The sequence below is a fragment of the Gossypium hirsutum genome, chromosome A07 (genome assembly GCF_007990345.1).
Source record: "Gossypium hirsutum isolate 1008001.06 chromosome A07, Gossypium_hirsutum_v2.1, whole genome shotgun sequence".
Taxonomy (NCBI): Eukaryota; Viridiplantae; Streptophyta; class Magnoliopsida; order Malvales; family Malvaceae; genus Gossypium; species Gossypium hirsutum.
In genome coordinates, this window is record NC_053430.1 from 27,227,829 (window position 1) to 27,250,395 (window position 22,567).

Here is a 22,567-nt window from a genome sequence, read left to right on the forward strand (position 1 = left end):
AATGAATTAGTTAAAGATATGCTCCTCTTGTGTTGGATAAGTGGTGGAAGTAACTGGTTGAAACTACACAATGGGTTAATTTAGTTAACCTACACTTAAAAAGAAAGTAACACTTTTTCATTTTCATACCAAGCAAAGTCTTACTATTTAGAAAAATGAAATGAAAATTTTCATTTTTGGAGCTTAACAGAGAAAAAATATTGTTTATGTCATTTTTTAAATTAATAAATATTAATTCTATTAAAGTTTAGTATTAATTTATTCTTTTTGCTTGTATAGAGGTTAAATTAGGGGTGTGTTTGATTTGGCTCGATTATATCTTTTAAATTTTCCGAATTATTTATGATATTTCAATTTATTTTTGTTCTTATCTTCTGATACTAATTTTGGGGTTGAATTTTTGGATCGAATCAAATCTTCAAGGTGGAGATTATTGGGAATTATCCATATTTATGGAAAATCAAAGATATGGGTATCAAATAATGGAAAGTCAAAGATATGGGTATCAAATATTGGAAAGTCAAAGATATGGGTATCAAATATTGGAAAGTCAAAGATATGGGTATCGAGATATTGGCATAATAAAATCTGAGATATTTGCAATATATGGTCCCTAAATTGTAAAGTGACTTTGCAAGTTGATCCCTGAACCTCAACTATAAATAGGCATAACCATCTCTCATTCTATATCTCAAACTTGCCATTCTCTACTTAAGGCATTGTTTTCTCTCTCTCTATTTGTAAATTCTCACTTGTATTTTGGAGTGAAATATATTTGGTAGTGCCCAAGGACGTAGGCAAAATTTGCTGAACCTCGTTAAATTCTTGTGTTCTTTATTGTATTATTCTGCATGAATTGTGTGTGTGATTGTAGTGATTTATTGTGCTATTAAATTACGATTGAGGGATATTCTGGCTAGGAAAGACCTGGTACTTAAGCGATCCTTGTGATCCACCTCTCTTTCCTGGGAATTGAACTTAGTGTGATTTTTTAGTACAATAATTTTACTCTTTTACACGCTTCCGCACAACAATTGGTATCAGAGCTAGATTCGTACTTGGGGAATACGATCGTTCACGGCACTGTTCACGTACTGTAGTTGGGATTGAGGAGAAAAAAATGGAAAAGTCATCGTCAAAGACTACTGTGACCAATGCGAAATTTGAAGTAGAGAAATTTGATGGTACCAATAATTTTGGTATGTGGCAATGTGAGATCCTGGATGTCTTATGTCAGCAAGAGCTGGATATAGCCCTTGAAGAAAAACCTGACAAGATGGATGACAAGGAGTGGGCCAAGATCAATAGACAGGCATGTGGAACAATTCGCCTATGTTTGGCCAAAGAGCAGAAGTACTCTGTCATGAGGGAGACATCAGCGAAGAAGTTGTGGGATACACTGGAAGAAAAGTTTCTAACAAAAAGTCTTGAAAATAGGCTTTATATGAAAAAGAAACTTTATCGATTCACGTATGCACCCGGTATGTCGATGAATGACCATGTGAACTCATTCAATAAAATTTTAGCAGACTTGCTAAATTTGGATGAGAAATTTGAAGATGAAGACAAGGCATTACTGTTGTTGAATTCTCTTCCTGATGAATATGATCATCTTACCACCACATTGCTTCATGGGAAGGATATAATCACATTTGATGCAGTCTGTAGTGCGTTGTATAGATCTGAGACTCAAAAGAAAGATAAAAAAGATCACAGAGATACAACTACAGAAGTCTTAACAGTAAGAAGTCGTTCGCGCAGCAACAAATCTGGTAGAAGGAGTAAGTCCAAAGGGAGACCTGCCAAAGATGAATGTGCTTTTTGTCGTGAGAAAGGGTATTGGAAAAAGAATTGTCCTAAGTTACAAAAGGGTAAAGCTATTTCTGATGCATGTGTAGCGGAGCATGATGAGGAGTCAGACTTTAGCTTGGTTGGCATGGCAATGGCATGTCAAACGGATGAGTGGATTTTGGATTCAGGATGTACTTACCATATGTGTCCTAATAAGGACTGGTTTTCTAGTCTTAAAGAGCTAGAAGGTGGAATTGTTCTTATGGGAAATGATAGTGCTTGTAAGACAATGGGAGTGGGTACAGTCCAATTGAAGAATCACGACGGCTCAATCCAAGTCTTGACAGATGTTCGCTACGTACCTAGCCTGAAGAAAAATCTCATCTCATTAGGTGCCCTAGAATCTAAAGGGCTCACAATCACTTTGAGAGATGGATTACTAAAAGTAGTAGCTGGGCAACTGACGGTGATGAAAGGCACAAGAAGAAATAACTTGTATTTTTTAAATGGAAGTACAGTTATTGGATCAACATCAACAGTTTCTACAAAAGATGTAGATTCAGAGGCTACCAGATTATGGCATATGCGATTGGGACATGCTGGTGAAAAAGCTTTGCAGACATTGGTGAAGCAAGGCTTATTGAAAGGTGCAAATTCTTGCAAAATGGAATTCTGTGAACATTGTGTTCTGGGCAAGCAGAAGGGGGTAAAATTTGGTCCAGCAATTCACAATACGAAAGGAATTCTGGACTACGTTCACAGTGATGTGTGGGGACCTGCCAAAGTAGCTTCTTTGGGAGGTATGCACTATTTTGTTACTTTTGTTGATGATTATTCAAGAAAAGTATGGGTGTATCTAACGAAAAGAAAAAGTGAAGTTTTGGATGCATTTCTGAAATGGAAGAAGATGGTGGAGACTCAGACTGGTCGAAAGGTCAAACGACTTCGATCAGATAATGGTACTGAGTACAAAAACGATCCATTTCTACAAGTATGCCAAGATGAGGGCATTGTGCGACACTTCACTGTTCGGGATACACCACAGCAAAATAGGGTGGCAGAACGAATGAATCGAACTATACTGGAGAAAGTTCGATGTATGTTGTCCAATGCTGGATTGGGCAAAGAATTTCGGGCTGAGGCAGTTACATATGCTTGCCATCTAATTAACCGTTTGCCATCAGCTGCAATAAATGGAAAAACTCCTATGGAGATGTGGACTGGTAAATCTGCTACTGATTATGATTCTTTGCATGTATTTGGTTCCATTGCATATTATCATGTAAAAGAATCTAAGTTAGACCCAAGAGCAAAGAAAGCATTATTCTTGGGTATAACTGATGGAGTAAAAGGATATCGTCTCTGGTGTCCTGATACAAGGAAGATTGTTTTCAGTAGAGATGTGACTTTTGATGAATCAACCATGTTGAAGTACAAGGATTCACAAAAGGATGACAAAACCAGTAATACTTTGCAGCAGGTGGAGCTTGAAAAGGTTAACGATGATCCAGCTAATATTGAAGGGACAAATGATGAAGAGGTTCCTACCCAAGAATCTCTACAGCAACAAGATTCAATTGCATATAGAAGGCCAAGAAGAGAGATTTGTAAGCCTGCTCGCTTTGATGATATAGTGGCCTATGCACTTCCAATTACAGATGATGATGTTCCTTCTACTTACACGGAAGTAATAAGTAACCCTGATGGTGTAAAGTGGAAGCAAGCAATGAATGAAGAAATGCAGTCTCTTCATAAAAATAAGACCTGGGAGTTGGTGACACTACCCAAGGGAAAGAAGGCAATTGGATGCAAATGGGTATATGCAAAGAAGAAAGGATTTCCTGATAAAAATGAAATTCGATACAAGGCTAGATTAGTAGCAAAGGGTTACGCTCAGAAAGAAGGAATAGACTACAATGAAGTGTTTTCTCCAGTTGTGAAGCATTCGTCTATTCGGATTTTACTAGCCTTGGTTGCGCAATATGATCTTGAACTAGTTCAGCTTGATGTGAAGACCGCGTTTTTACACGGTGATTTGGAAGAGGAAATCTATATGACTCAGCCAGATGGATTCAAGGTTGCTGGAAAAGAAAATTGGGTTTGCAAACTGACAAAGTCGCTTTATGGATTGAAGTAATCTCCGAGGCAGTGGTACAAGCGATTTGATCAGTTCATGAAAGGGCAAAAGTACACAAGAAGTAAATTTAATCATTGCGTGTATTTTCAGAAGCTACAAGAAGGAACTTTCATATACTTGCTCTTATATGTTGATGATATGCTAATAGCATCTAAGAGCAAAGTTGAGATTGAAAGATTGAAGACTCAACTCAATCTCGAGTTTGAGATGAAAGATCTAGGAGAAGCTAAAAAGATTCTCGGCATGGAAATATGGAGAGATAGAGCTCATGAGAGAGTTATCTTGTCTCAGAAGCAGTATTTGAAAAAGGTACTACAGCAGTTTGGCATGAACGAGCAGACAAAACCTGTAAGTATCCCGTTGGCTTCTCATTTCAAGCTTTCTGCACAACTATCTCCTTCGACGAATACGGAACGAGAATACATGTTGCAAGTTCCGTATTCTAATGTAGTAGGTAGCTTGATGTATGCAATGGTGTGTACAAGACCCGACATTTCACAGGCAGTTAGTATAGTGAGCAGGTATATGCATAATCCTGGAAAAGGACATTGGCAAGTTGTGAAATGGATTCTACGGTATATTCATAAGACCATGGATATTGGATTACTGTTCAAGCAGGATACTACACTTGGTAAAGGTGTTGTTGGGTACGTTGATTCTGATTATGCCGGTGATTTGGACAAACAAAGATCAACCACTGGTTATGTGTTTACTCTTGCTGGAGGACCAATAAGTTGGAAGTCTACACTGCAGTCTACAGTTGCGTTGTCAACCACAGAAGCTGAATACATGGCTGTAACAGAGGCTGTAAAGGAAGCTATTTGGTTACAAGGTATGGTTAAAACCTTGGGATTGGTCCAGGAGCATATTAATGTGTATTGTGATAGTCAAAGTGCTATTCATTTAGCAAAGAATCAAGTCTATCATGCACGTACAAAGCATATCGATGTACGTTTCCACTTTGTGCGGGAAATTATTGATGAGGGGAAAATTCACCTTCAGAAGATTAAGACTGCAGATAATCCCGCAGATATGATGACCAAGGTGGTAACAACAATCAAGTTCGAACATTGTTTGAACTTGATCAATATTCTGCATGTTTAACAGTTGAAGAAGGCACTATCAAGTGTTGTTGACAAAGGTAGAGAGAATTGTGTGAAGATAAGATTACTCGAATCAAATCTTCAAGGTGGAGATTATTGGGAATTATCCATATTTATGGAAAATCAAAGATATGGGTATCAAATATTGGAAAGTCAAAGATATGGGTATCAAATATTAGAAAGTCAAAGATATGGGTATCGAGGTATTGGCATAATAAAATCTGAGATATTTGCAATATATGGTCCCTAAATTGTAAAGTGACTTTGCAAGTTGATCCCTGAACCTCAACTATAAATAGGCATAACCATCTCTCATTCTGTATCTCAAACTTGCCATTCTCTACTTAAGGCATTGTTTTCTCTCTCTCTTTGTAAATTCTCACTTGTATTTTGGAGTGAAATATATTTGGTAGTGCCCGAGGACGTAGGCAAAATTTGCTGAACCTCGTTAAATTCTTGTGTTCTTTATTGTATTATTCTGCATGAATTGTGTGTGTGATTGTAGTGATTTATTGTGCTATTAAATTACGATTGAGGGATATTCTGGCTAGGAAGGACCTGGTACTTAAGCGATCCTTGTAATCCACCTCTCTTTCCTGGGAATTGAACTTAGTGTGATTTTTTAGTACAATAATTTTACTCTTTTACACACTTCCGCACAACAATTGGTATCAGAGCTAGATTCGTACTTGGGGAATACGATCGTTCACGGCACTGTTCATGTACTGTAGTTGGGATTGAGGAGAAAAAAATGGAAAAGTCATCGTCAAAGACTACTGTGACCAATGCGAAATTTGAAGTAGAGAAATTTGATAGTACCAATAATTTTGGTATGTGGCAATGTGAGATCCTGGATGTCTTATGTCAGCAAGAGCTGGATATAGCCCTTGAAGAAAAACCTGACAAGATGGATGACAAGGAGTGGGCCAAGATCAATAGACAGGCATGTGGAACAATTCGCCTATGTTTGGCCAAAGAGCAGAAGTACTCTGTCATGAGGGAGACATCAGCGAAGAAGTTGTGGGATACACTGGAAGAAAAGTTTCTAACAAAAAGTCTTGAAAATAGGCTTTATATGAAAAAGAAACTTTATCGATTCACGTATGCACCCGGTATGTCGATGAATGACCATGTGAACTCATTCAATAAAATTTTAGCAGACTTGCTAAATTTGGATGAGAAATTTGAAGATGAAGACAAGGCATTACTGTTGTTGAATTCTCTTCCTGATGAATATGATCATCTTACCACCATATTGCTTCATGGGAAGGATATAATCACATTTGATGCAGTCTGTAGTGCGTTGTATAGATCTGAGACTCGAAAGAAAGATAAAAAAGATCACAGAGATACAACTACAGAAGTCTTAACAGTAAGAAGTCGTTCGCGCAGCAACAAATCTGGTAGAAGGAGTAAGTCCAAAGGGAGACCTGCCAAAGATGAATGTGCTTTTTGTCGTGAGAAAGGGTATTGGAAAAAGAATTGTCCTAAGTTACAAAAGGGTAAAGCTATTTCTGATGCATGTGTAGCGGAGCATGATGAGGAGTCAGACTTTAGCTTGGTTGGCATGGCAATGGCATGTCAAACGGATGAGTGGATTTTGGATTCAGGATGTACTTACCATATGTGTCCTAATAAGGACTGGTTTTCTAGTCTTAAAGAGCTAGAAGGTGGAATTGTTCTTATGGGAAATGATAGTGCTTGTAAGACAATGGAAGTGGGTACAGTCCAATTGAAGAATCACGACGGCTCAATCCAAGTCTTGACAAATGTTCGCTACGTACCTAGCCTGAAGAAAAATCTCATCTCATTAGGTGCCCTAGAATCTAAAGGGCTCACAATCACTTTGAGAGATGGATTACTAAAAGTAGTAGCTGGGCAACTGACGGTGATGAAAGGCACAAGAAGAAATAACTTGTATTTTTTAAATGGAAGTACAGTTATTGGATCAACATCAACAGTTTCTACAAAAGATGTAGATTCAGAGGCTACCAGATTATGGCATATGCGATTGGGACATGCTGGTGAAAAAGCTTTGCAGACATTGGTGAAGCAAGGCTTATTGAAAGGTACAAATTCTTGCAAAATGGAATTCTGTGAACATTGTGTTCTGGGCAAGCAGAAGAGGGTAAAATTTGGTCCAGCAATTCACAATACGAAAGGAATTCTGGACTACGTTCACAGTGATGTGTGGGGACCTGCCAAAGTAGCTTCTTTGGGAGGTATGCAGTATTTTGTTACTTTTGTTGATGATTATTCAAGAAAAGTATGGGTGTATCTAATGAAAAGAAAAAGTGAAGTTTTGGATGCATTTCTGAAATGGAAGAAGATGGTGGAGACTCAGACTGGTCGAAAGGTCAAACGACTTCGATCAGATAATGGTACTGAGTACAAAAACGATCCATTTCTACAAGTATGCCAAGATGAGGGCATTGTGCGACACTTCACTGTTCGGGATACACCACAGCAAAATGGGGTGGCAGAACGAATGAATCGAACTATACTGGAGAAAGTTCGATGTATGTTGTCCAATGCTAGATTGGGTAAAGAATTTTGGGCTGAGGCAGTTACATATGCGTGCCATCTAATTAACCGTTTGCCATCACCTGCAATAAATGGAAAAACTCCTATGGAGATGTGGACTGGTAAATCTGCTACTGATTATGATTCTTTGCATGTATTTGGTTCCACTGCATATTATCATGTAAAAGAATCTAAGTTAGACCCAAGAGCAAAGAAAGCATTATTCTTGGGTATAACTGATGGAGTAAAAGGATATCGTCTCTGGTGTCCTGATAAAAGGAAGATTATTTTCAGTAGAGATGTGACTTTTGATGAATCAACCATGTTGAAGTACAAGGATTCACAAAAGGATGACAAAACCAGTAGTATTTTGCAGCAGGTGGAGCTTGAAAAGGTTAACGATGATCCAGCTAATATTGAAGGGACAAATGATGAAGAGGTTCCTACCCAAGAATCTCTACAGCAACAAGATTCAATTGCATATAGAAGGCCAAGAAGAGAGATTCGTAAGCCTGCTCGCTTTGATGATATAGTGGCCTATGCACTTCCAATTACAGATGATGATGTTCCTTCTACTTACACGGAAGTAATAAGTAACCCTGATGGTGTAAAGTGGAAGCAAGCAATGAATGAAGAAATGCAGTCTCTTCATAAAAATAAGACCTGGGAGTTGGTGACACTACCCAAGGGAAAGAAGGCAATTGGATGCAAATGGGTATATGCAAAGAATGAAGGATTTCCTGATAAAAATGAAATTCGATACAAGGCTAGATTAGTAGCAAAGGGTTACGCTCAGAAAGAAGGAATAGACTACAATGAAGTGTTTTCTCCAGTTGTGAAGCATTCGTCTATTCGGATTTTGCTAGCCTTGGTTGCGCAATATGATCTTGAACTAGTTCAGCTTGATGTGAAGACCGCGTTTTTACACGGTGATTTGGAAGAGGAAATCTATATGACTCAGCCAGATGGATTCAAGGTTGCTGGAAAAGAAAATTGGGTTTGCAAACTGACAAAGTCGCTTTATGGATTGAAGCAATCTCCGAGGCAGTGGTACAAGCGATTTGATCAGTTCATGAAAGGGCAAAGGTACACAAGAAGTAAATTTGATCATTGCGTGTATTTTCAGAAGCTACAAGAAGGAACTTTCATATACTTGGTCTTATATGTTGATGATATGCTAATGGCATCTAAGAGCAAAGTTGAGATTGAAAGATTGAAGACTCAACTCAATCTCGAGTTTGAGATGAAAGATCTAGGAGAAGCTAAAAAGATTCTCGGCATGGAAATAGGGAGAGATAGAGCTCATGATAGAGTTAGCTTGTCTCAGAAGCAGTATTTGAAAAATGTACTACAGCAGTTTGGCATGAACGAGCAGACAAAACCTGTAAGTACCCCGTTGGCTTCTCATTTCAAGCTTTCTGCACAACTATCTCCTTCGACGAATACGGAACGAGAATACATGTTGCAAGTTCCGTATTCTAATGCAGTAGGTAGCTTGATGTATGCAATGGTGTGTACAAGACCCGACATTTCACAGGCAGTTAGTATAGTGAGCAGGTATATGCATAATCCTGGAAAAGGACATTGGCAAGCTGTGAAATGGATTCTACGGTATATTCATAAGACCATGGATATTGGATTACTGTTCAAGCAGGATACTACACTTGGTAAAGGTGTTGTTGGGTACGTTGATTCTGATTATGCCGGTGATTTGGACAAACGAAGATCAACCACTGGTTATGTGTTTACTCTTGCTGGAGGACCAATAAGTTGGAAGTCTACACTATAGTCTACAGTTGCATTGTCAACCACAGAAGCTGAATACATGGCTGTAACAGAGGCTGTAAAGAAAGCTATTTGGTTACAAGGTATGGTTAAAACCTTGGGATTGGTCCAGGAGCATATTAATGTGTATTGTGATAGTCAAAGTGCTATTCATTTAGCAAAGAATCAAGTCTATCATGCACGTACAAAGCATATCGATATACGTTTCCACTTTGTGCGGGAAATTATTAATGAGGGGAAAATTCACCTTCAGAAGATTAAGACTGCAGATAATCCCGCAGATATGATGACCAATGTGGTAACAACAATCAAGTTCGAACATTGTTTGAACTTGATCAATATTCTGCATGTTTAACAGTTGAAGAAGGCACTATCAAGTGTTGTTGACAAAGGCAGAGAGAATTGTGTGAAGATAAGATTACTCGAATCAAATTTTCAATGTGGAGATTATTGGGAATTATCTATATTTATGGAAAATCAAAGATATGAGTATCCAATTATGGAAAGTCAAAGATATGGGTATCAAATATTGGAAAGTCAAAGATATGGGTATCAAATATTGGAAAGTCAAAGATATGGGTATCGAGATATTGGCATAATAAAATCTGAGATATTTGCAATATATGGTCCCTAAATTGTAAAGTGACTTTGCAAGTTGATCCCTGAACCTCAACTATAAATAGGCATAACCATCTCTCATTCTGTATCTCAAACTTGCCATTCTCTACTTAAGGCATTATTTTCTCTCTCTCTCTTTGTAAATTCTCACTTGTATTTTGGAGTGAAATATATTTGGTAGTGCCCGAGGACGTAGGCAAAATTTGCTGAACCTCGTTAAATTCTTGTGTTCTTTATTGTATTATTCTGCATGAATTGTGTGTGTGATTGTAGTGATTTATTGTGCTATTAAATTACGATTGAGGGATATTCTGGCTAGGAAAGACCTGGTACTTAAGCGATCCTTGTGATCCACCTCTCTTTCCTGGGAATTGAACTTAGTGTGATTTTTTAGTACAATAATTTTACTCTTTTACACGCTTCCGCACAACAGTTAACACAATGAACTTTATTTTATAGAATTTGAACAGTAAAGTTTTAAATTCTCTTTCATAAAAATTTCTTAAAAAATAAATTTCTTTAACATGTATTTTCATAAACCGTCCAAACACTTAAGTTTGCATCGTTTTTTTATTTCTTAATTTTTCATTTGCTCAACCCTAGATTAAATTGATCAATTTAATAATAGATGGACCAATTTGAACCAATCTTATAATAGATAAAACTTGTGGTTACAACAAGTGTCGAATGCAATAGTAAAACACACTAGTGGTAGATGTTGGGACTAATTAGGGAGCTAACTGAGGAGGCTAATTAAAATTTCAAATAATTCTATGAAATTAATAAGAATTTTCAAGAACTTAAAAATATTTAATTAAATTTTTCAAAAATTATAAATAAAACACTATCATTCGATACACTCAAAATAAAAAAATAAAAAAATTGAAGCAAGATGGCGTCTTAAATTAAAACCTGAGGGTTACTTATGAGATAGAAAAGTTGTACATGGACCCATGCGTGGGATTCAGAAATGCAGTGATGAGTGGTGACTTTGAGTTTAAGATATTATTGGATGAAGATATCTTAACAACAACACCAACATGCATTTATCTTGAGGGGATATATATGCTGTGCAATACTGAAATTAATCATTAGTCTCTACTTCCACCGCATCATGCCCAGCCACTGCTGTCTTCCTATTCACGTTATCTGTTCCTTTTATACTTCTGATAGATGTTTGCTTTTACTTGTTTTTAATTTCATCCTCCAAACCATTCAATAATCAAATTATATGACATACGTTTCAGTAGAAATCCTGAAAGAATACAATGATTTGACAGTGGATTAAGTAGAGGTCTACGTGTTTACCTCAATTTACTAATCGTTTATGTGCAAATCCATACTGTATGAATTAAGTATTTTTATCTATCTAATCAAAAATTATGTTTATAACTTGTAAATCAACTCTACTGATCCTTCTATTCCTCTTATTCCTTATTTTCTACAAAACAAGGACAGTAGGAAATTGGGCTGCCTTTCGCCTTTCTTACCTTCACATATTAGATTTCTAATGGGCCTATAATTTGGATTTTTAATAGCACCATTAGTAAAACTTTTTTTTTTATTTTTATTTTGTTACACTCATATAATTCATGTCATAAATTAAAAAATATTTTAAGTATTTATTTATATCCATCGTTTAATAAAATTAATATTATATATCAAATCGATGTGAAAATATGAATTAATTTAGTAGCTGAATTATTAATCATGTAAAATATGAAACTATTTTAATTTATATATATAATAATATTTCTAATTCTTAAATAATGCTAATGTGATTCTCGCGCATATTTAAATTTATATGTGAAAGATGTAACCTATTTTATTTATACAGTACAGCGGGGGGTCTTTTCGTCAATTTCAGAATATAGCCCAGAATTTTATATCTGAGTTATAATAATATATTAGTGTTGGTGTTAATTATTTAGTCAACTCCACCTAATAAGAAAAACTTTATTTTTATTGATAGGGAAAATATTAATTATATATGTGTTAATTTCTGAATTTTATCTCTTCACTATACGGATTTAATTTTGCATAATCCAGTTTCTCCATTTTTATATTATCATTTCTTAATTTAAATAGTTAACACATTAATATATATTTAGATTTTTTTCTTAAAAATATTGCTTGCAGTATAATATATATATATCAACATGATGAGTTAAAAAATAATATTTTTTTAAAAAAATTATATTATTTTAATTAAAATAACTAACAATATTAATTATTTGGACTAATTAATAATGTTATAAAAATATTTTTACCTCATTGTCTCGTTGGGTTCAAGTATTTAGATTTAAAACCTCTCTTTATTGAAAGAGAGAATTTTAGTCTCTAAGAATAACTTTTTTCACCTTAGTCTCAAATTTTGATAACTTTTTCTCAATTTAGTCTCTAAATTTGTAATCCGTTAAAACGTAATGTTGCAAAACTCTATGATTATGCCATGTCATCACTTGATTTTTTTTAAAAATAATATTTTAAATTTCTTTATACATTTTAATGATGTTTTTGTGTTTTAAAATTTTCAACACTGTTTGCTGAAATTCAAGTTTAGAGATCAATTTTAAAAAAAAATGACAAATTCTGAAACTAATATAAATGAAAAACTAGAGACGAAATTAAAAAAGAATCTAAATTTAAGAGCTAAATTTTGATTTATCCCTAAAAATTAGTCTTCGCTGGCTAAAACCACACTTCAACAAATGCATCACTAAATCAGCAAATTGGATTTAATATATGTAGTGATTAAAAAATAAAACTAACTAAAGTGTATTAAATTGTAATTTAAATGCAGTCATCTTTGCATGTTGATTTTGTTTATTGGGGAGTCATTCTTTTTTACATGACTACAAGTAATTAGTTTTTAAATTTCAAAATATCATATAAACAAATTTAATAAAAGATTTTTGTGTTAAAATTTTTAAATCAAAAAATAAATTAATTAAATTTTTAAAAATAAAAATATAAAGACTAATTTTTAAATGTAAGAAAATATTAGGGACTTGAAAGTTTATTTAATTTTTAAATTTTTATTACACTATAATTTAACATAATATATATATATATTCATTCTTAACTTTAAATAAATAACAGCATAATTTATATCGGAATTTTAATAATATATTTAGTTTTATACTATTAGGGTTGGTGTTAATTACTTAGTCAACTCCACTTAATAAGGAATAACTTTTTTTTATTGGAGGGGAAAATATTAATTATATATAGCTCAGATTTTGGATTTCATCCCCTACTAATTTAATTTTTATATTCTAATTTTACATAATTTAATCTTTCTATTTTATAATATTATTTGTTAATCCAAATAGCTAATACATTAATATAATTATTTAATCCAAATACTTAACACATTAACATTTTTTTTTCTCTTGAAAACACTATTTCTAATAAAAAAATTCAAGCCTAGCATCAGGGGTGAAGTAAAAAATTTTGTTTAGGGGCAAAATAAAATTATAAAATTTGAGGGCTGACAGCAAAAATTTTCTATTAGAAATGTTTAAATTAAAGTATAATTTTTTCATGGTTTAAAAGGACTAAATTGAATATTTTAATTTTAGAGAGGAAGCTATAAAACAATTTTTTTATTGAACCAAAGCGGGGCAAGGCCGCTTGTCTGCTCCCTTTTGGCTACGCCCCTACCTAACACGATGAGTTGAAAATAGTATTTTTTAAGAAGAAAAAAAAGTCAAAAGTAGATGATAATATTAACTATTTGGACTAATTGATAACGTTATGAAAATAAAGAGACTAAAACAAAGAATATATTTTAAATTTAAACATAATAGAAGTTGAAAATAGTAATTTTTTTAAGAACAAAATCTACTTCATTTTAATTGAAATAGCTGACAATATTAATTATTTGAACTAATTAATGACATTATAAAAGTAAAGAGACTAAAATAGAGATTAATTTTAAGTTTGAATATAATAGAAGGATCAAAACTATAATTCTACCTTATATGTATCATTGTCTCTGTTCTTTCTTTTTGGGGAAAAAAGTGATAAAAATTAGGGATAAAGCAATATTTAGTTCTTAAATTTAATTTTTTTTATTTTGATCTTTAATTTTTTTGTCCACATTAATCTCATAACTTGATAGTTTTCCTCAATTTGATCCCTAAATTCGGATTTGTTAACGTGTAATGATGTGTCATTTGAAGATTGTGTCACACTATCACTCGAAATTCTTTTAAAAAATTAAATGTAATTTTTTAATAATTTCTTTTAATTCTATATAAAATTTTTAAATTTTGATATACCGAATTCCAAATTTAGTAATTAAATTAGAAAAAAAAAACTGTAAAATTACAAAATAATATGGATAGTCTTGGCTGACTAAAACCACACTTGACAGCAAATTGGATTTAATAGATATAGTGATTAAAAAATAAAAGTAAGTAAAGCGTATTTAAATGCAGCCATCTTTGCATGTTGATTATGTTTATTGGGCAGTGAAGCAATTAATTCTCTTAATTGTACGCAGGGATGAAGAGATGTAGGACTAGGGAAGCCTCAAAACATTTGCAATGATCAAACAAAGTTGTTCCCTGTAATGATTTCGACATACTTGTACAATGTTGTCCAACCATGGATTCAACAATGGCAGAAGGACAAATTACAGAACCTAGAACTAGCTAGCTGTTTGTTTATAGTAAGCTTCATTATTTAAAACAACCAATGAGGTACCTTAATTTTTCTCTCCACCTTCTTCTCCTTTATAGTATCCAAGCTTGGTTTCCATCCCTTCCCTGAATATTGCCTGTTCAAAAACTCCGGCCTACCTTCCACCGTTTCCATCAAAAACTCCGTCAAACATTGAACCTCCTCCTGCTTCTCCCCACCGTTTTCCTTCTTCTGCAACGGCAATTTTTGTGCCATCTCTAGAATATCATTCGCAGGGCATATCCTAGCGAACAAAGGGAGAAACTTGGAGGACGGTGAGACCGATTTCGACCTCAACACCGAGTTCGCACTAGACAGCACACGACGAGCTTCCTCGGACGACAGCGTTGTCGGCTTCCCTCGTTTGACGGGCAGCATTACGTAAACCTTTTTCACGTCGAGCTTGTGATCAGCTGGCAACGGAACCGGCCTCTTCTGGTTCACCGCCTCGTGGAACTCCACCACCACCTGTTGAGGATGCTCCAGCATCAGCTCCGCCGCCGTCAACGGCCAAATAAAATCCTGCACAGACCCGTCCCAAAGAATGACCTTCCCGGCCGTATCCGACGGAGGACATGCAAGAGCAGTAACGTAGTTACCCATATATAACTTGATATACCGATAAACAAGAAATTGAAAAGCGACTTTCAATGACGGTATAAAAAAAGAAAACAAATCTAAAAGAAATGTTTGGGTTTGTGATTCATGTGAGTGTGATTAAGAAGAGGAAAGGACTTTTATGCAGGAATGTGATGGAGATGGAGATGGAGGTGTTTGTTAAACGGCTCCATCTTGTGAACCATTTTATGGTGGACTTAGTGGAAGATTCATATAAATTTGGGGTCGTTGGCTTTTTGGAGGGACTGCCATTTTCTTTTCATCTGCATCGTTGATTTATTTTTATTATAAACAAAGATTGATCAACGTTGATGATTGCAACAGACATGTGGGGTCCCCCCTGGTGTAGCTCTACCGTATCTGACGTAAATACAAAGTCAAAGAAACGGTTCAACCGTAACTATATTATTATTATTAACCCCAATTTTCATGCTTTAATAAATTATGAATTACGTGAGGGGAGGATTTCAATTAAAATTACACCACCCTCTCTCTATGTTTTTCCCCGATAGGGCTGCAAAAAACAGTAGCATAATCTCTATTTCTTTTTTAATAGTTTAATTAATATTATATTTTTATTTTTATTTTGAAAAATATTAACTATAAATGAAAATTTTAAAATTTATAATTAAATTGTTAATGTGATAGTAAACTACGTTGAATTGGTCGAACTGATTCCACCGCATAATTCTAAGAACTTGGGGAAACGATGGGGAGGCATCGTATATCTTCTTCTTCTTCTTTTTTGATACAATATCTAGAACTAGGTATAACCCCTTCACAACCTTTAAGAGGAGGATAAAGGTACTTTAACACATTCAAACTCACGTCCTTTTATACTAATAACAATACCAATACTAATCAAACTAACACTTAGTAAACTCTATTTTTAAATCTTAAATATAAAGGCAATGGCATTTACTTTGATTAAAATAAAGACAAGGGGGGTTTAACGTGAAGTTGACAATTGGTTTGGTGTGGTGATTCCTTAATTTGTCGGATAAAAAACAATAATGGATAATCATAAAATAGAGTGCAAAATACAAAGATGTCAACACTCAACAGCAAATAAAGAAAGTAAGGGGTGAAAGCAACAGCTTAACTTCGTGAACGTTATGGTATATGTACCAAATCGGCGTTGGAAAATGTTACTAAAATGACCAAAGATTAAATGCTAAGAAATTGTTATGCAAATAAAATATAGATGATCTCTCCATCACTGTAAAAAATGTGTTTTGAGTTGGTTTGAATCAAAACATGGCTTTTCTTGAATATATGTGTGTATATATACATAAAGACAAAGAAGTGTCTAACTTGTCAATATGGAGCAAGATGGAAGGTGTTGGATTTTAAATTTTATTTATTTTGAAAATTAAATCTTATAAAACAAGATATTGAGTTAAGTAAATCAAAGATAATTTTATGAGCTTTTTCTTATCTTTATATGACCCTTAATTGTGGGTCTAAATTGGTTTTGATCATTCGTATTTAGGTCTAATTAATTAGAGGCTTTAGTGAGGGGCTCATCTAGGAATGTATAATTGAACTTAATTTAACTAGAAGAATAAAAGAGAAACTTTTTTCCCAGAAAATTATGAATACTAATGGATTTCATTATTATTTTTTACATGTTAATAGATTTGGGTTCAGAATATTTGGCTCGGTTTTGAATTATGGTTTGGGTTTAGAAGTTTTTATTATGAATTTGGATAAATTTAATATAATTATATAAAGTCGGTGAATTCAATTAATTTGGTTATTCATATAAAAAAAATTAGCAATATGTTTTAATTAAATTTCTTTTCTTACTCAAATTAGGTTGATTAATTCAATTATAATCGGATTTTAGATTAGGATTTACAATAGAAGTAAAAGGTGAAGCTGAAGATAATCTGATTTTACTATTCGCAGGTGTTAATAAAATGATTTGAGCTACTCTATATCTTTTGCGCTTGTTAAAGAGAGTAAAAGGTGCAAACGCTTTACACAAATTAATTTGAGCTACCCAAATTAATTTTCCAACTAAAGTAGCTTGCATTTTTTGTATTTGTTAATACATAAAGTTGGAGCTGTAAAGATGCGAGTATAGAAATTAAAGAGTTGTACTCAAAACTTGATGAGTCGTATCTGGAAAGATGTCAACTCAAAACTTAGTGAGTTGTACTTAGGAATGTGTAAGCTCCAGAGTTCATGCAAAGGCATGAGCTTAAAAATTAGGGAGCTATACCTGAGGAGGTGTAAGCTCAAAACTTATTGAGTAGAATCTGAAAAGGTATAAACTCAAAATTCAGTGAGTTATACTGGAGAAGGTATGAACTCAATTTTTAAGGAGTTGTACTTGAGGTGTAAACTAAAAAACTTAGTGAGATGTTCTGAGAAGGTGTGAACTCAAAATTTAGGGACTTGTATTTGGGAAGGTGTGAGCTAAAAATTTAATGAATTATACCAAGGAAGATGTAAGCTCAAAACTTAGTAAGTTGTGCCTTAGAAGATGTAAGCTCAAAATTGGAGTTGTACCTAGAGAGATGTAAGCTCAAAATCTAATGAGTTGTACACTGAAAAATGTAAACTCAAAATTTACTGAATTGTACCTAGGATGGTGTAAGCTTAAAATTTAAGTTGATATAAGCTTAAAACTTAATGAGATATACTTGAAAAGGTATAAACTCAAAAGAGGTACATCACTCATTTTTATAATACAAACATACCTTTCGTCGGGCTATGCTTAAAAAGTTTGACGATTACTATGAGTGTTCGTCGATGAGGTACATTTTACAATACTTTAAGTCGTGCAAAACTGATCACTGAGAAACTAATGCACGATACTTTAGGTCACACAAAATTATACTTAGGAACTTGAGAAAAGTATATCAGTAATTGTTTATGATATATAATTATACATTTTATCCTTACTTGCCTGAAAAAGCAAAAGGGCGCTCTCTAACTTGCTTCAAGACACATTGTGCTGAACTTAGCGAGGTGTGTATGAAGATCTAAGATTGCCGAGCTACAACATAATATAAACCACCGAGAATTGTAAGCATCACAAATAAATAAATAAATAAATATACAATTTTAGCGAGGTGATATATGTATGCGATATGGGCGATATAGGCATGTATATATTAGCAAGATGTAATATATGAGCTTGCAATGTGCATTTGGTATATATATACAAGACTAGTCACAAGCATTTGGCGAGCTTACATGGGCTCGTATAAAAATATACAGGGGCTTGCATAAGTTAAAAAAACATAAGCTAATATATGTAATATATATTATGAGCTATATGCAGTTTCATGGAAACTGGCGATGTGTTACGCGACTAAAGAGCCAACTGGCAAGGTGCTTTGAAACAATTTGACGACGAGTTGTAACAAATGTAGAAATCTGGTGAGTTGTTATACAAGAGTTGGAATGCTCACGCGAGCTATAAGTAATTAATGTCCGTACAAGTTATATATATGGGGCACTTGCACATTACCATGTGATATAGCAAGTGTGCATGGGTACTAAATGGCGAGGAATTGTAAAAGGTAATCGGATGAGGAGTTTGCTAAGCAACTTGGTGAGATACTGCCAATTATAAGAATTATTGAGGTATGCTCCTTTACTAAGTCACCAAGAATAGTAAGAATAAACGTCGCCAATGTACATACCTAGTACAGTTGTCGCTCACCAATATATACTACACAAACTTTGCCAATGATATTTACTTGCCACATGCTAAGGTATAATGTTTTCATGATATAAAACATGATGGGGCGTCTAAATTTAATATCACTATCTAACACGTTGTGAAAGGACAAGATTCATATTTGCGAGTTGTGCAATTCCCGTATATATTAAGTGAGAGCACATGAACCGATACATGCATGTATGTATACATATACACATGTCTTATAACAGCTAAGTGTATATATATAGTATACGGTGCAACTCACATACATACAACATATGTGTGCAATATATAGCTCGTCAAAAAAGCTAACACTAATCACATGAACCAATGCCTAGCTCGCACAATGAGCCAAAGAAAGGGGTCAATTATGCATATATAGCTCGCACAAACCCAGTATATATGCGTAGCTTTCATAGCTCACATATATGGCTTGCCACACCATGGAGCCAATATTTATATATGGATTAGAGAATGGCAAGTAGGTATGCCATAAACGAGGAGGAAAAGAAAATAAACGAGAGTGATCTTAACTTTAGGAAAGGATTTCATGTTTTCATCTGATTTTGGAGATTAATTCTGTTGATACACAAAATGAGAGACGGTGGTTATAGGTGGTCCACCCGACTGATTAGCCACTGGTTAGTCGGTCGGAGTGACCAAATATAGAGGAAGAGTAAAGAGAGAATAAGAAAGAAGAATCTATGTCCCATGTTGTTGGGGGAGAAGGAGCTGATGAAATTTATCTGGTTGCCCTTAGACTGGTGCTCCCATCATCTAGGGTAGGGTAGCTGTAAAGGAGACGACGTCTCCGTATGTCCTAATGAGATTTATTTGTGGATATCAGTATTGTATTACTTTCATAACCAAAATTGAGAGGCTACAAGGATTTAAAGAAAAACAGTAATTACATGAAAGAACTGGTCCTAGATTTCTTCTACCACAAAATTACAGGTTCAAGTATATTAAAAATCTCCCAACTTTTGAACAATGAATTTGGGAAATCTGATGAAGGAAGCCTAACCCAACAAAGAGCACGAGCATGGCTTCTCAAAGCACTTCAGAAATTGGTTCCAAAACAGGAGCCCAGGGCCTGTAATTCCCTTGCCGGCACCCAGGGACAGCCAAAACAGGATCTACTTGCCTCTCTTCCTCTCTCAACTCAGGCAAAACCTTAGCACCACTTTTTGCCCTTTTCTTTCCGCTACAAGCAGCTTCTATGATCGCCACATCCACATCCGTAACTTTGCGGTTCACCCTTTGTATAGGAACCAAAACGTAAGCTTTAGCCGCCAGCAGTTCATCCTCAGCTCGCATAGGGACGACGCGGCGAGTTAGTTTCAGCTCTTCCACGGAAGAGATGACGTGACCAGGTTCGTCGAGCATGAGCTCTGCTGCCTTCACAGGGAGCTTCACTTTCCTTAGCTTCCCTTGAGCATCGATTACTTTGGCCATGTCCGAAACCTGGATAAAACAGCTAGATGTGCAGTTCCCCATGTTCAAGTTGAAATTGTTTGGCTTTGTTTAACTGAAGAAGAATATGTAAAAGAATCAAAGTGGTATTTGGTAAAGGGTATGGAATATGAGAGTTGTGAGTAGTGAGTGGAGAGTGATTTGGTATATATAGGAAGAGACGGAAGCAGAGTCAAAGTGCCCACAAAAAGAATCAGTGGTAAAACTATAGGAGAAAGACGACACGTAAGGGGAAATGAACAAAGTGGAGAAGACGCTGCTAGCTAGTTGTAGAGAGCGCAGCCAATTGCAGCGTGTTTAATACGTGCAGCGTTTACCTATTGGAACGTGGGAGCCTTTGACTTTGAAACTAGCCTTTGTTTTGTGGTTCAGCCTTGCTGTCTTTGGGAGTAATTCAACTATGACTTGGTATCTTACGTTGTTTGAATCACCGAACTTTGATACTATTACTCTTAACAACGAATAATAGGAGAGAATAATAAATATTTTTTTTCCTTTTTTCTTCTTTAAAAGATTTAAATTTAACTAAAATTATTAAAAATAAGAAACAAAAATGTTATTTATCATTCTATTATTAAAAATAAATAAAAATAAGGTAGAATCATAAAATAACTTGTTATAAATTCCTTTAAGTTCAAAAGAAGTTTTAATGAAATTTTCTATTCATTTTCTCTTACTTGAAAATTAAATAAAAATTATACTTATTTTTTATTTTTAAATTTTTAATATTAAATTTTTTTTTGTAAACTTCTAAAACTCTTTCACATGTTAGTGGTGTTTTAAGGAGGTATATAAATATTTTTTAAAATTTTTAATTTTTAATTTTTTTAGCATTTAAAATTATTTTTAAAAAACCTCTCACATTTCAGTGGTTTTTTAAGGAGGCATATAAATATTTTTTATTTTATTTTATGTTATTTTATTTACCATATAAAATTATTTTTGAAAATCTCTAAAGCTGTGCCACGTGTTAATGGTCTTTTAATGAGATATATAAATATTTTTTTATATTTTTTATTTTAAATTTATTTTTTGAAAATCTCTAACGGTCGCCGTATGTTAGTGGCTTTAGAGGCTGAATCCCTTACAAACTAAACAAGCTTAACTTTTTAAGCTTGTACTTTTGTTATAGGATTAAACTATAAATTGATATTTAAATTATACTATATTTTAATATTGGTAGTTAAAATTTTTTTGTCACAAGTGATACTTAAATTACATTTTTTTTTTAAATTGGAGTCAAACTGTTAAGTATATTTCAAAAGAGGATTAACCTGCAATTTGGTATTTAAACTATACAATTGTCCCATTTTGGTACAAACATTTTTTTTGTTGGTCACAAAGTCCTTTTTTTTTAGTTGAGTCATTAGTTGAACAATTATATCTATTTAAAAAAAACTAATTAAAAATTGACATGTGCAAAAAAAAGATAAAAAAGTATTATTTTTTCTTATATATATATATATATTCTTTTTTTCATTCTTTTGAATTAGGTCGGTGGTTGAATTAGTCAAGCCACCAGTTCTTAAAATTCATCTGGTTCAATCAAATAAATTATTAAAAATTCATAAAAATAAAAAATTCAAAATAGAGAAAAATTAGTTTAATTGGATTTTTTTATCTTTACTCAAATATTGGTCTGTATTGGTTCACAGGTTAATCGGTTCAACCCATATCTTTGTACTAATACCATAACCGATTTCAGGTTTAGTTCTGCAAACACTGATTTAGATCGATGAAATAATTTTTTTATTCTCATTAATTAGAGCAAGTAGGTGGTGATGTTCAAAAATAAAATTAATCATTGGTCTCTCAACTTCTGAAGGACAAATTTCGAGCATTGCTAATATTACCAATTTGACTATTGGTTCAATTCCAAAACCATTAATGTCAATATAAATTATTAATTTATTATATATTAAGTGAAATTTTATTGTAATGAAATATTTTAATTATATTTTCATTAAAAGTAATATTTGTTATTGTTAGTTGTTAGTATAAAAATTATAAAATATTATTATATAAAATCAATCGTGTTAAATAATTTTTTGTTAAAAATATAACATATTACAAGTTATTTATGTTGATTTTTAAAATAATTAAATAGATGAACTTGATTTTTAGAAGTTTGAAAAAAAAAACTAAAGAAAG

The 22,567-nt window shown here is 33.7% G+C and overlaps 2 protein-coding genes across 2 annotated transcripts; both read right to left on the reverse strand.

The window, feature by feature from the left end:
• Positions 1-14,511: 14,511 nt before the first annotated feature.
• LOC107909989 (uncharacterized) lies at positions 14,512-15,457 on the reverse strand. Its single transcript, XM_016837718.2, has one exon. The coding sequence runs from the start codon at positions 15,247-15,249 to the stop codon at positions 14,650-14,652; it is 600 nt and encodes a 199-aa protein (XP_016693207.1). The 5' UTR covers positions 15,250-15,457; the 3' UTR covers positions 14,512-14,649.
• A 4,319-nt stretch (positions 15,458-19,776) lies between these two features.
• Positions 19,777-20,602, reverse strand: LOC107909990 (uncharacterized). Its single transcript, XM_016837719.2, has one exon. It carries the CDS (start codon positions 20,438-20,440, stop codon positions 19,994-19,996), a length of 447 nt encoding a protein of 148 aa, XP_016693208.1. The 5' UTR covers positions 20,441-20,602; the 3' UTR covers positions 19,777-19,993.
• Positions 20,603-22,567: the final 1,965 nt, after the last annotated feature.